At 38.2% G+C, this 14775-nt stretch overlaps 1 protein-coding gene across 1 annotated transcript in view; it reads right to left on the reverse strand.

Moving 5' to 3' along the window:
• The window catches only part of MDM4 (MDM4, p53 regulator), a 37693-nt gene that overhangs the window by 5465 nt on the left and 17453 nt on the right, over positions 1-14775 (reverse strand). Inside the window, exons 4-9 of the mRNA XM_012657876.1 lie at positions 13189-13322; positions 11601-11656; positions 7253-7320; positions 6426-6525; positions 3675-3835; positions 886-1035 (exon numbers count right to left, since the gene is read on the reverse strand). Coding sequence (XP_012513330.1) covers positions 886-1035; positions 3675-3835; positions 6426-6525; positions 7253-7320; positions 11601-11656; positions 13189-13322 — 669 coding nt within the window. The remainder of the gene's footprint in view (positions 1-885; positions 1036-3674; positions 3836-6425; positions 6526-7252; positions 7321-11600; positions 11657-13188; positions 13323-14775) is intronic.

Genomic DNA, 14775 nt, shown 5'->3' on the forward strand with positions numbered 1-14775 from the left:
CTATGATACAATTACAAACCTCTGTATAGCAACCTTTTCACAAAAGTTCAAGTATTTTAAGCGCCATCTCTCTCTATAGAAGTTTTCAAATGTTGCTTTCGTCTTCATTCTAGCCACCTGCAATTCCTTCTAATGCTACTCTTAGAACTAACTAGTCTAAAAGAACCCACCCATCTATCTGCCCATTGCAAACGTACCAGGGCATCCTTCAGGAACTCAAATTCCTGTGAAAATCCCTTAAATAAATAAATAAATAAAAAGGATGACCCAATTTAGGTCTGTTTTTCTTGCTATATTTATTCAATGGATTCTTACTGAGACTGTTCTATGTGCTGGGTACTGGATCCACTGCCCAATTTAAGACTTGGGCACATTTACTGTATGACTCTTCACCTTGATGTGTTCACACCATATGCACTCAGAGTTCTAAAAGAGGAAAGCTCTTTTCTCCTATTTTAACTCTAAAGAGTTAGAAATCATCTATCTTTCCATTTAGGTATAAAATGGTTACATAAGCTACTGTAATTCCCAAGAAATAAGGATTTTTATCCTACAGGCTGTTGAGACCATTTAGAGCTTTGCCTTATTAACAAGACAAGGTTTCCAGAAGAAAAAACTTCACAATGAAAGATTAGATAAATAAGGAAAAAAGCGGAGGGTAGCTTATTATTTCTAATGAAGTAGGAGCTTCACCATGAAACTCTATCTTATTTTTAAGGCAGTCTTGGTTAACTTAACGTGAACCTTAAAACTGGGTATCAAAAAATATTAAAAAGTAAAAAGACAGATTATGTAATATGTTGTATGAAGAGACATAAAGAGACCTGAAGAGATTATACCATGAGCACATAAATACAGCCAACATGAAATTTTCCCACAACATACCTTTTTGTCACTCACTTTCCCTACTTCTTCACTTGTTTGTTCAGTATCAGCAGATTCAACTTTTATTCCAACACCTAACTGCTCTGATACTGACTCATTCAAAAACCACAAGTCATCTGTAGTATCTGAAACAATGGCAGTACCCACATCCTAATAGAAAAAAACAAACACGAGTTTGTAGTCAGAGGCTTATCAGAGATGTTGAACCAACACAAATGAACCCAAAACTCAGTATTTTCACACTACATCTCCAAAGAACATCTTGCCTTTCTTCAATGGACACGTGTTAATTCAACAGATCCAAGATATTTACTTGGCACCTACTATGGACAAATTCACGAATGGATATAAGGGTGCCTGGCAAGGAATTTTCTATTTTCATACTAAATCAGGTATAGCACCTGAGAAACAGTACTGAAGAGCTTCCAAGGTAAGGACTAACAGTTGCTCAAGTAGACAGAATACACTCCCTACATTCTTTTCACAGATCACACATTCTGAGAAGCTAGAAAAGATATCATTAGTTTTGACATGTTCTTTCCTTTAATGGTCAGTGATGCTTATTGAAGAAATACGAGAAACACTGATGGTAACCCAAACCTTTTGCCATGACACTTTCTGAATTCTTAAACACCTTTAAATATATAAAACTAACTTTCTGTGTTCATCTGTAGACATTTTATTATATGCTTTTCTACAATACTCATGAGACAATTTATTATTTTGCCACTGTACATACTCATTCAAGTAATTTAAGTATTCAACAAATACTTAAAAAATGTCTGTTATATGCCAGATACCGTTTTAGATACTAGGTGATGGAACAGAGTGGTGAACAATACAAAAGCCCTGGGCCTTACATTTCAGTGACGTAGACAGACAATAAATACATATACAAAATGTAAATAATATTTTTACAAAGTACAAAGTACAATGGAGGATATTAAAAAAGATAAAGCAGCAGCGTGGCTGGGAAGGAGGCTATTACTGGCTGTGTGTTTTGCAGGGCCACCACTTCCAACAGCTGCAAAACAAAAAGTGAATGTATACCACTGGAACCATGTAACATTCCAGCCTTGGTGACTAGAGATGACCTCTTTGAGGAAATTACATTTGACCAGGGTCCTAAATTTTGAGGAAATGAAAGGATTTGGGTGAAGAGTATTCCAGAAAGAGGAAAGAACAAATTTAAGGTGTGTGAGGAAGAATTTTGGGGTCACGGAATCAGAAGGCAGCCTGGTGTGCCTAAAATGCACATAGTGAACAAAGAAAAATGTCAGGAGGTGAGGAAGGAGGGGGCTGAATCAGGTACAGCTATGATAAAAAATCTACATTTTATCCTACTTGCTTTCTGAAGCCACTGGAGATATAATATGGCAGTGATATAATATAACTTTACCGTTAAAAATTTACTCTTAGCCTGAGCAAGAGCGAGACCTCATCTCCACAAAAAATAGAAAAATCAGCTGAGCATGGTGGCACATGCCTGTAGTGCCAGCTACTCAGGAGGCTGAGACAAGAAGATCGCTTGAGCCCAGGAATTTGAGGTTGCAGTGAGCTGTGATGATGCCACGGCACTCTAGCCTGGGTGACAGAGTGAGACCCTGTCTCAAAAAAAAAAATTTACTCTTTAAGGCCAGGCATGGTGGCTCACACCTATATCCTAACACTCTGGAAGGCCAAGGCGGGAAGACTGCTTAAGGTCAGGAGTTTGAGACCAGCCCAAGCAACAGTGAGACCCATCTCTACTAAAAAGAAAAGAAATTAGCTGGGCATGGTGGTAAGCACCTATAGTTCCAGCTACTAGGGAGGGTGAGGCAAAAGAATTGCTTGAGCCCAGAGTTGGAGGTTGCAGTGAGCTATGATGATGCCACTGAGCACTCTAGTCTGGACTACAGAGTGAGATCCTGTCTCAAAAAAAAAAATTTACTCTTTAAAAAGACTGAACTATTCGATGAACAAGAATAGAAACAGCTAGAGCAGTTGTGGTATGAGGTATCATAACAATACCTGTATGAAAAATGATGATGGCTTGAATTAGGCTATGACAGTTCAAGTGGTAAAAACTGGTTATAGCTTAAATATATTTTGGATAAAGAGCTGATAACCTGAATGTGGGCTATGACAAAGAAAAGGAAATCAATTATCTTCTTAATATTTGGCTGGAATAACTGGGTAGATAGAAGATGAAAGAGGAAATTCTGGGAAGGGAGTGTTTGATTTAATAAACAAACAGGCCAGGCACGGTGGCTGACACCTATAATCCCAGCACTCTGGGAGGAAGATCACTTGAGGTCAGAAGTTCAAGACCAGCCTGAGCAACAAAGGGAGACCCTATCTCTACAAAATATAAAAAAAACTTGCCAGGCACAGTGGCACATGCCTGTAGTCCTAGCTACACAGGAGCTTGAAGCAGGAGGATCGCTTGAGCCCTGGAATTCGAGGCTGCGGTGAGCTACGATCAGGCCACTGCACTTCAGCCTGGGAGACACAGCGAGACCCCATCTCTTTAAAAAAAAAAAAAAATCAAGAGTTCTGGTTTGAACATGTTAAATGGCAGATCCCTTAAGTGGAGGAATTAAGTAGGCAGCTGGACATGGAAGTTGGGCATTTAGGGGAGAGGTCAGGGCTAAAGATACAGATTTGCACATCAATATGCATTCACATGGTATTTAAAGTCATAGCAGCAAATAAGAATTCTTAGAGAATACAACGTGTGGTCTTGAGTAACCAAGAATGTTACTCTTTCAAAAGAAAAAAAAAAGTCCCCCTTCAAATGTGAAATTTACCTGATTTGTCTGTAAATCAGTTGAGCCATTACTTCTAGGCGTATAGTTGTTTCTCAAGTTTCCTAAAAACCACCAAGGCAGGCCAGCTACATCCCACTCCTCAAAACCAAGGTCCAGCCTAGTTGTCTCACCTTGGGTTAAATTTTCTATCAAGTCTTCACCTATAGAAGTCAAATGATAATAACTATGTATATAACACTTAAGAACCAAGACTTTCTTTAGAATACTTACAACTTCTTTATAAGATAGGTTAAAAAAAAAAAAAAAAAAGAGATTCCTATTCTCAGTAAGAAAGAACTAGAAATCAAGTATCTGTCATAGTGTCAGAGCCCGAATCTCCTCCCCTGTTTAGGCTTCATTAGCAAGTAATGACACTAGAAGTAGATAATCATTTATCAAGGAATCTAAAGTCTGAAAGTATCTGAACAATGACATTGTTCCTAAAGGATTTCTGAATGGTCATTTACTGGCACTGCAAACATTCCCATCGACTGTAATAACTTAAAAATCACTTACTCTAGTATGTAACGCCTAATTGATCCGCTGCACTGCAAATGGTGATACACAGTGGCCTAACCCTTGTGATTGACGCAAGGTGGTACAGACTATAATGGGCAATCACAAGGTTGTCAGTGCAGTCTCACATATTGTGGGACATTTCTCAATAATTCATATGTTTTGGTAGGTAACAACCATTATAAAAACACTTAACTCTAGGATGTCCAAATAAATACATACATATGCCATTTCTGGATCAATGGGCTCTTTTGGAGTAAAGTATCTAGAAATACCACAAATATTAAGGCCCCACATATTTCAAGTAAAAAATCTTGAATGACATTCAAGGCAGTTACTAATTTGTTGTTATCACATGAAATTCTTTTCTTTCTCATTCTCCAGTCTTTTTTGTTGTGCTCCAGTTTTTTCCTACTTTCTCACTCTCTTTTACCTCTTCCCAATGCATTAGGCCTGCAGATGGCAACCACGAACACTTAAATGTGCTAAGGTACATATGGTTCAAAGAATTTCTGCAATAAGGCCGTCTCTTCCCAGTTCTTCTGGAATTGGGAAAAGCTGGGTTGAGAGGGCAAAAAAAAGAAAAGAATTTCTGCAATAAATGAGTCCCTGTTAGAATATAAGCTTACCCTCTCCACTTACAAATTATGCTGATCCCACCTACTAACAGGCAGGGGAAATTTCAACTACATTTTTATTTTCTCACTGCTGAAATTATTAGAAACCAAATTCCTTAGATGGTGCCATATTATTTTCCTCTATTCAAGCTCTACAACTTATTGTGAAGGGAATGAAAATAGGTCATTCTTTTCATAAATAAAAATTCTGTCCTATCTATATTCCTTCTCGAAAATACTAAACTATTCCCAAAATTTTTATCATAAACTACATATAGTCTCTTAAATTGGCTGTTCTTTTAAACAGTCTTTTGTGGAAAAATAAGCAAGGACCTGGATTTAAAGAAATAAGATTACACACTTAATATCATATACAATGGAATAGTTCTGAGGTAACTAAGTAGCCCAAAATTCAGTTTATGTTCAAATGCAAATTAAAACAATTCAACGTAATAAACTGTTTCAAATTTAATTTAAACATTTAAAACAACTTCAGCAGTATAGCTTTCTGGGACATAGCTTGAGACCTAACCTGCCATTGGTCCAAGTGTGAGCCAGGTGCCTAGACTAGAAACCCTCATGACATAAAATGTCTTTGGGGAATTTGATTTTATACATCTTTGCCAAAGACAAAACAAAAAACCTCACATGATTTTAGGAGGTATTTTACAAAGTGGAGTTTTAGGGCAAATGTCAGTTAACCCATTTTGCCTGACCATATCAATATCTAATAGGATGGCAAAGATGTAGTGAGTACCATCCAAGGGCAAAGAAACTATAGGTTGAATATCCCTTATCCAAAATGCTTTGGACTAGATATGTTTTGGATTTCTAATTTTTTCAGATTTTGGAGTATTTGCATATACACAATGAGATACTTTAGGAATAGGACCCAAGTCTAAACACAAAATTCATTTATATTTCATATACACCGTATAGCCTGAAGGTAATTTTATATACTATTTTTAATCATTTTGTGCCTGAAACAAAGTTTTGACTGCAACCTTTCACATCAGGTCAGGTGTGAAATTTCCCACTTGTGGCATCATGTCAACACTCAAAAGATTTCAGATTCTGGAGCATTTTGGATTAGGCAAGCTAAACCTGTAAGAGGCTTCATATAACTCATTCTTGGCCCTATGATACTAAGTATATCTTATCATCTTCGCAAACTTAAAAAATCTATGAAAATTAGCCTTTGCCTCAAGCAGACAAATCAAAATAAAAATTCTAACCAAATCAAATATATACAGGGGTACCAAGATTAAAATGGCCAAGGCAACTTAATTCATATATAGAGAAAATGCACCAGGTAACAAACTGATAAAGGTGTAGCTATCTTCTATTAGCATGCCAGCTAATGGAAGGGTCTTACACCATCCTAGTAATCACAGGTTGCTAAAAAAGCACTACCATCTTCATAGTTAACAATGATGACAAAAGGTTTTCAGAAAAGAATGAGAAATTATAACATCTACCTCTCCTACTTCACGTAAAGAGACGAAAAAAAGAAAGAAAAGAAAGAAAAGACAGAAAAGAAAAGAAAAGAAAAGAAAAGAAAAGAAAAGAAAAGAAAAGAGAGAGAAACAAGTCTACATAGCCTTGATCTAAAACATACCTGCTCTAGAATTCTTGCATTTATGCTGTGAGGTAGACAGTGTGGGAATATCGCCTTCTTCAGTTCTTTTCCTGGGATTGGAACTTTCCTCAGCACTTTGCTGAAAGAAGGGAAAGGTGTCTATCAGTGTAGTAGAAATAACTGAGACCAGGGGATGTAGCAGTTCCATTCTGGCTCACCAGTTAGTGTGCAACACAATGGGTTACACACAAGAAAGAGAACTCTGGATTCACAACAGTCATCAAGTAAAGGCAACACCTCTTCTCAACCCACTGTGAACAGAGCTAGGAGAATCCCAAACCTGGGGGGAAAAACAGATTTTGGCCTTTATGCAAAGGTTACCAACAGGCTATCTGTATAAAGCCTCTAACCTACTACAAAATTAGGCACAATTCAGAAAACATGTGAAACCCTCGCCATCTACCAAGATGATCATAAAGTTTCCCCAGGTTTGGGGAAGCTTTAGGAAATGGCCTGACATGAACTTAACTGCAACAAACCTGTTAAAATCTAAAAAGCAGTTTCCTCAAACACATACACACACCACACACACACAGACATACACAGACACACACAAACCCAAAGAAAATGCAACTGGAAGAACTGAAGATCAGAAGTGCTACATCCCAAAGAAAGATTCAGAGACTGGAACTCTGTTATGGGCAGAACAGAGAAGGTTCACTCTGTCCCTGGTCTGTGAGCTCCCAAGAACCTTTCCTATTAAATTCTTACCACATTCACGGAAAGGTCTTGGGAGTCCAAGATCCATAGGTACAGAGAAGGGGCCACTCTGTACAACAAAAGAAGTCACCGTGTGGTGATTTTACCTTCAGTTGGTCTTGACTTGGAATATCCATACTGTGATCCTGTGCGAGAGCGAGAGTCTGAGCAGCATCTGGATAGCAAGTAAAACAAAAGGAAAACCTTCCCTGGTAATAACCATTCTTTCCACACAAAAAGGACCTCAGAAAACAACCCTAGCGCCAGGTCTGGTCCCTAGAGATGTACTTCTCCAAGTCCACTGGACAAGGCCCTCATTTACAAGAAGGGAAAAATCAAAACTGATAAAAATGACAAAGACCAAGACAGGCCATACTCAAAATATATTACCAAAATATCATCTGGGGAAAAGTGAAAAATGACTAAAAATGTTTTCCCATAGCAGGCTTTTAAAATTTTACATGAAGTGTTTCCAAGCAGAATATAATGGAGACTATTTTTGTCATCTCTTCCTGTATTACCAAATTTGCCTAGCTTTTTAACTTTAATGTTGATTTTCAGGTGTTAAAGTTATACAGGATTATGAGATCTTAAAATCTGGAAATTTTCCCAAAACTTGCTTCACAAAACAATAGCATCTTCATGTAAACCTACATTCTAAGTGTCAACAATAATTTCATGGTTTAAATTCCCATCGCCTATATACAGATTAGATGTTTTTCATCAAGTCTTTTTTCCTCAGTTACTATAAATATTTCCTAAGAAGAAAGAAGAGGCAGATAAAGTTTTTCTCAAGGCCAATAAAAAGAAACAAAGAAAACAATAACCCAACAGAGAGAAATTTTTAGATACTGCATTGGTTTAAGACAGAAATGTATTCCAAGGACTTAGAAATTATTCAAGCAGAAGATAAAAACTTGACTACAGGAAAAGAACAAGCTGCAGACAATTTAATAATCTGGACCATTCATTATATGAGGCTATATGTAACTGAGATGCACCCAAATAAGTCTGTTGTGGATCAAGTTCATCAACCACTACTAGGTTCAGAGATAGGACATGTGGAAAACATCATCTAATAAAGACTGCTAGAGAAAGAAAACAGATCCTACAACTGGTCTGACAATTGAGTTGTTTTGCATAAAGCAAACACTTTCAAATTTGTAATTATAAAGAACATTATTTCCAGAAGCATTTTTATAGATAAATAAAAGTTCAGGAGACAGCATTTTCTAACCACAGTGGTCTTCAAAGCAAAGTTCCATTAACACACAATACAGGTGCAGCAGTTCTTCAATAAAGTAATTTTATTACTAATGTCATTTATATTTCTAAAGCCTTACCACCTTACTTAGGTTAAGACAATTACAAGCAAAAAGAAATCATCTGGGGAAACCACAATGCAAAAAAGAAATTTTAAAATAAATACAAAGTTTGTCGTATCTATTTCATTTTATTAGTATACAAGGGAAAATCTGGAGAAATGATTTAGAAAGAACCACCTTCGCTTTAAATAACGGCATTTTCTTCAACCATCAAAATAAAAGGTTTAACCCACTTGCAAAGATGTAAAATAAATTATATGAAAAGCACTTTTCTCATTTGTCCTTTCGAATAAAACACATGCAACTCAATTTATGAAAACCAACAGAGATGGCCAACCACAAGCACCAATGCCAAGTGCAAGTCAGAGTAGATAATCAGAATTACTTGGGGGCAATTTCCTGGTTTTGATCATTAAACTATAGTTATATAAAATGTTACCATTTGGGAGTCTAGATAAAGAAAATATGGGAACTCTATATAATATTTTTGCAACTTTTTTGTTAAATCTGAATTTTTTAAGTGAAAAATTAAAGAATAAAAACATTTTAAAGATTTGGTGTTCAGAGGAAAAGAATTTGTAAAAAAAACCTGGGGGAACAAATTCTGTTACAAGCAAGGGTTAAGAAGACATCATTAGGCCGGGCGCGGTGGCTCACGCCTGTAATCCTAGCTCTCTGGGAGGCTGAGGCGGGCGGATTGTTTGAGCTCAGGAGTTCGAAACCAGCCTGAGCAAGAGCGAGACCCGTCTCTACTAAAATAGAAAGAAATTAATTGGACAACTAAAAATATATAAAAAAAATTAGCCGGGCATGGTGGCGCATGCCTGTAGTCCCAGCTACTCGGGAGGCTGAGGCAGGAGGATCGCTTGAGCCCAGGAGTTTGAGGTTGCTGTGAGCTAGGCTGACGCCACAGCACTCTAGCCTGGGCAACACAGTGAGACTCTGTCTCAAAAAAAAAAAAAAAAAGAAGACATCATTATATGGCGCCATAGGAAAAAATCTCTGTTCTACCACTTATCAGTGGTATCTGATCTTGGGCAAATCCACTCTATTAAAAAAAAAACAAAACAAAACAAAAAAACAAAGCAAAACCTCAATTTCTTCATCTACTGACTCTCCTCATAGGATTGCTGTGAGGATCAACTGTTTGCTTATAGAAATGCTCTTTATAATATATGGCATGTTAAATTATACAGAAAGTACAAGAAAGAAAATGAGAGGGGGAAAAAAGTAAGAATTATACCCACTGTAGATATTCAGAGACTAGATAAATCAGAAAACAAATTTTGGGATGGCCAAAGGGGTTAAAAAAAGAAAACAAATTTTACTGAAAGAGTAAATCAGCAATTATAAAATCCTCCATGTATTTCAAGCTGTCAGTGACTATCCCAGGAAAGCCATACTATTTCACAAGTGACTGAATTCCAATAAAGCTGCCATATCATTTGCAAGGCCTTCCCTCTCAAACAGAAATTTATAGCTATATGAAGCGGGTGAAGTGGGCCAATGACTCAATGAAACCAACAGGCTTCAAAATTCAATGTAAGTTCAAAATCATGTTTCCACATGAGAGCAAAGTCTCTTTGCCAGACTTTAACAACTAAATCTTCACTGAGAGTAAAATTCTTTTCAACCTATTTCAGTAACTATCAAAAGACAGCCAATCTAAAGAGATTACAGGCCAGGCATGGTGGCTCACGCCTGTAATCCTAGCATTCTGGGAGACCAAGGCGGGAGGATTGGGTAAACTCAAGAGTTTGAGAGCAGCCTGAGCAAGAGCAAAGCCCGGTCCCTACAAAAATAGAAAAATTAGCCATATGTGGTGGCATTCGCCTCCAGTCGCAGCTACTCGGGAGGCTAAGGCAAGAGGATCATTAGAGCTTAGGAGTTTGAGGTTGCGGTGAGCTACAATGATGCCACTGCACTCTACCCAGTATGACAGAGCAAGACTGTCCCAAAAAAAAAAAAAATGACAAACTTGGGCTTTCTTCAAAGGACATATTACCTAAAATCTAAGTTGAAGCTCACAAAAGGGCTTCATGTAGTAGAGGGGGTAAAAAACTTTCATTATCTGAAAACGAGTGAGACAGAGTTACATTTCAGTTGTACCCAGTGTATTCACTTATCTCTAACACACCACCATTTTGGAGACCTCAGACCCCAAACAGCCACTTTCCTGCACATACCTAATAGATTAAGTTCAAAGAGCAGTATTTAAAAGGTCTGGAATCAAGCAAAAGATTAGACAAACTGGCATTCAGATAACAGAAAGCTAACACAATTAGGTGAAAGGTTCTTGGAGGATCTTTGTAAAGGATAGATCAGACTAATACCACCTGAGATCACAGAATCTTAACGTGACTAAAAGAGAGACAGGCAGACCTCATAATTAGTCTGATGTGATAAAACACATCAACATACAAAGCACCACCTATAAAGCTTTCTTGGCAAAAAATTTAAACTTGAATCTATTTAAGCACTACTAATTTACTGAAAATGGGGGGATAAAGAAACATATTAAACACAATCACAAGGATACAATCGGCCAACTCCAGAATGTGGAAAATTCTACAGAAAAAATGACTCAGTTCTTCAACAAATAAATGACATGAAAACAAGAGGGTTAAGTTTTATAAATTAAAGGCACTTATGAGATACAACCAAATGCAATGTGTGGACTTTGGATCCTGATTTTAACAGGCCAAACGTAAGATATTTTTGAGATAACTGGGGGAAACAATATATAAACTGTTAGGATTATGGAATTATTATTGATTGTTTATTATTAATTTTATTGTGTGTAATAATGATATTGTATGTTTGAAGGGAAAAAGACTTTTAACTATCAGAGATTTTTTAAAAGTATGTCTAGATGAAGCAAAATGTGACAAAATGTTAACAGTACGTCTAGGAGGTGAGCACCTCTCCTATCCTCAGTTTGTTTGAGATTTTTCACAACGAAAACTTAAGTAGCATAGTACTGACACTCTTTGTGACATGTAGTATATATTCCTCCCAGTCATGCCAAAGACAGCATTCCATTTCCACCTTCACCCTCCTTGCTTTCCCGTCGTTTGCCCCCTTGAACTCACAACTATGATACAGACTGCAGAAATATAATGTGACATACCTGTAGTAGCAGTGGCTAAAGTGACAAGATTCTTTCTTAGCATATCGTACAGAGGGCTGTTTAAGAGACAAAACAAAAAATTAACAATTCCAAATGCTACTCTGAAGGCATCAGTCATTTTCCATTAAATATTAAATATATTTCTGGGATGTTATCACCCAATTTTCTCTACAAGGCACAGAGAGGCAGAATCTTTTCCCCAGAATAGATTTTGACTACTTAAATATTAAGAAGTTAATACCCAGGCCCTTGTATTACTTTGCCCCCATTAAAAAAACCGATTTACATTTTATTTCATTAGCTAACAGGAACCCAAGTGGGGAGATTTCCTTTGGAAACTATTCCTTCCTTCTAGGAGTTAAGTTTTAGATTTTAATTGGAGAGTCAGGGTGGAGAGGAGTCTTAATTTAAGACAAAATGAGCTTAGAAGAAGTAGTCATCACAAAGCTATATAGAGAAAGAATACTGGTTTCTAATTACTAATTAGCTTTTCACTGTATAAGCTAATGACCATATAACCCATGCAGCTGGAGAAAAGTTAACAGGTCAGATGAACTCTACTGTGATTCTTCCTAGGCTCATCATCAACCTCAAACTGCTCAGCAATTCTACACTTCTCTCATCTGCCAACTCTTCCTCTCTCTCCAACAATTATTATACAAAATTCTAACCTGGTCATATCAAGTTCCCTCCTACCCAGGCCTATACACATGATGTTAAATCTGCCTGAAGATCTCCTTCAACCCCCTCTAATCTAGTGGCCCCAACCTTTTTGGCACCAGGGACCAGTTTTATGGAAGACAGTTTTCCCACAGATGGGGAGATGGCTTTCGGGATGATTCATTGTGCGGTCAAACCTCTCTGCTAACAGTAATCTGTATTTGCAGCTGCTCCCCAGCGCTAGCATCAGCGCTAGCTCCCCACCTCAGCTCCACCTCGGATCAGGCATTAGATTCTCATAAAGAGAGTGCAATCTAGATCCCTTGCATGCGCAGTTTACGGCAGGGTTCATGCTCCTATGAGGATCTAATGCCGCTGCTGACCTGACAGGAGGCAGACCCTATGTGGTGATGCGAGCCATGGAGCAGGGCTGTAAACACAGATGAAGCTTTGCTTGCTTGCCCGCTGCTCAGCCCGGTTCCTGACAGGCCACAGACCAGTACTGGTCCACCGTCTGGGGTGGGGGACCAGAGCTCTAATGAACTTTTTAATTATCCTTCAGCTCCCAGCTCAAATTTCACTGTAAGAACCTTTCCTTGACTCCTAACACTCTAAATCCCACCCACTCCCTGCTTCATGTACCTCTTTTCTGTGGCACTTATCATAGTGTAATTTTACCGTGTACTGGTGTGATAATTCAAGATGGGGAAGAGCATCCACTGTCTCATTACTCTGAATAGTCCACAAAATCAGAGACCATTCATGTTGCTCACTACTATATTCTCAGTGTCTCATAGGCTATCTAACATATGTAGGCCTTTTGCTTAAGCACTTGTGGACTAAAGTAACAAAAAACCATTAATAACCAACGGAGATTAAGTGGCTAGGTATAAGTACCCAAAAAGATTCGCAAACCCTCACTTTTTACCTTGGGTCTTTGACGGAGAAGCTCTGACGTCCTAGTAGCTCTCCCAAAAGATCTCCACCACAATATACCATATGCTGCTCCTGCTGATCATAAAGTTGCTTCACCATTATATACTGGCCTAGATAATGCATGACCTGTGTAGGAATAAAATACTATGAAATGATCTGTCCACTGGCTGCCAAAAACACAAATTAATTATGAGAAGGTAAGGTAAGTTAGTTTTCTTTCTTTTTTTCTTCCTTTTTGAGACAGAGTCTTGCTCTGTTGCCTGGGCTAGAGTGCCATGGCGCCAGCCTAGCTCACAGCAACCTCAAACTCCTGGGCTCAAGCAATCCTCCCCTGCCTGTAGCTGGGACTACAGGCACGTACCACCACGCCTGGCCAGTTAGTTTTTTAGAGAAAGAGATAACATATTTACAAGACTGCCAGTGCTTGTGCAAGGGATCTTACAACAGGAGAGTTGCTCCCAGCTACTATGTCCATCTAATCATTATTTTCCTGGCAATTAACAGACCCAGACTTTGTAGCACAGCAATGTACTGATCTGACAAAAAGTGGTGAATTCACCTGATATCCTCTTAAAATTTTCTCACCAGTCCAAATAAAGGTTTATTATTATTACTAGAAATAATAAACTTTAAATTCGCCTGGATCATAAAATATTTTCCAAGTCCAGGGGCACATAAACAACCATTCTAGGCTTTTGATGTGTGTTCACTTAATTCTTTCTGGCAAATAAAGCCAAAAAGCTTCAATGTTCAATAAGCCCTCAGCACTGTAAGTACATAAAACATAGAATCCCAATGTTTATCAGATAAAAATTTAATCTATCTGGCTTTTTTCACAGTTCACAAAATGGAAGGGAAGACAGTCAAGTTCATCATTCAAAACTTAAAAATTATCTAAAATGTAGATTAAGCATGTTAAAGTTATCAGAATCAAAATGGAGACACTAATGTTAAGAAAACATTGACAAACAGAGCTGGGGAAGACCATCAAGAGAGGATTCTCATGCTTGGATGCCTGATAACAAAAACTATCACGAAAGACTGCCAACAACCACAACCTTTGCCATATCTTGTCAGATCAGTAATTAAAAAAACGGCCGGGGCCAGGCGAAGTAGCTCACGCCTGTAATCCTAGCATTCTGGGAGGCCGAGACGGGAGGATTGCTTGAGCTCAGGAGTTCGAGACCAGCCTGAGCAAGAACGAGATCCTGTCTCTACTATAAATAGAAAGAAATTGGCTGAACAACTAAAAATAGAAAAAATTAGCCGGGCACAGTGGTAAGTGCCTATAGTTCCAGTTACTCAGGAGGCTGAGGCAGAAGGATCACTTGAGCCCAGGAGTTTGAGGTTGCTGTGAGCTAGGCTGACACCATGGCACTCCAGCCCAGGCAACAGAGTGAGACTCTGTCTCAAAAAAAAAAACAAAAAACAAAACGGCTGGGTGTGGTGGCTCATGCCTGTAGTCCTAGCACTCTGGGAGGCCGAGGTGGGAGGATCGCTCAAGGTCAGGAGTTCAAGACCAGCTCTGAGCAAGAGTGAGACCCCATCCCTACTAAAAATAGAAAGAAATTAGCTGGAC

Source organism: Propithecus coquereli, unplaced genomic scaffold, assembly GCF_000956105.1.
Source record: "Propithecus coquereli isolate 6110/MARCELLA unplaced genomic scaffold, Pcoq_1.0 Scaffold563, whole genome shotgun sequence".
Taxonomy (NCBI): Eukaryota; Metazoa; Chordata; class Mammalia; order Primates; family Indriidae; genus Propithecus; species Propithecus coquereli.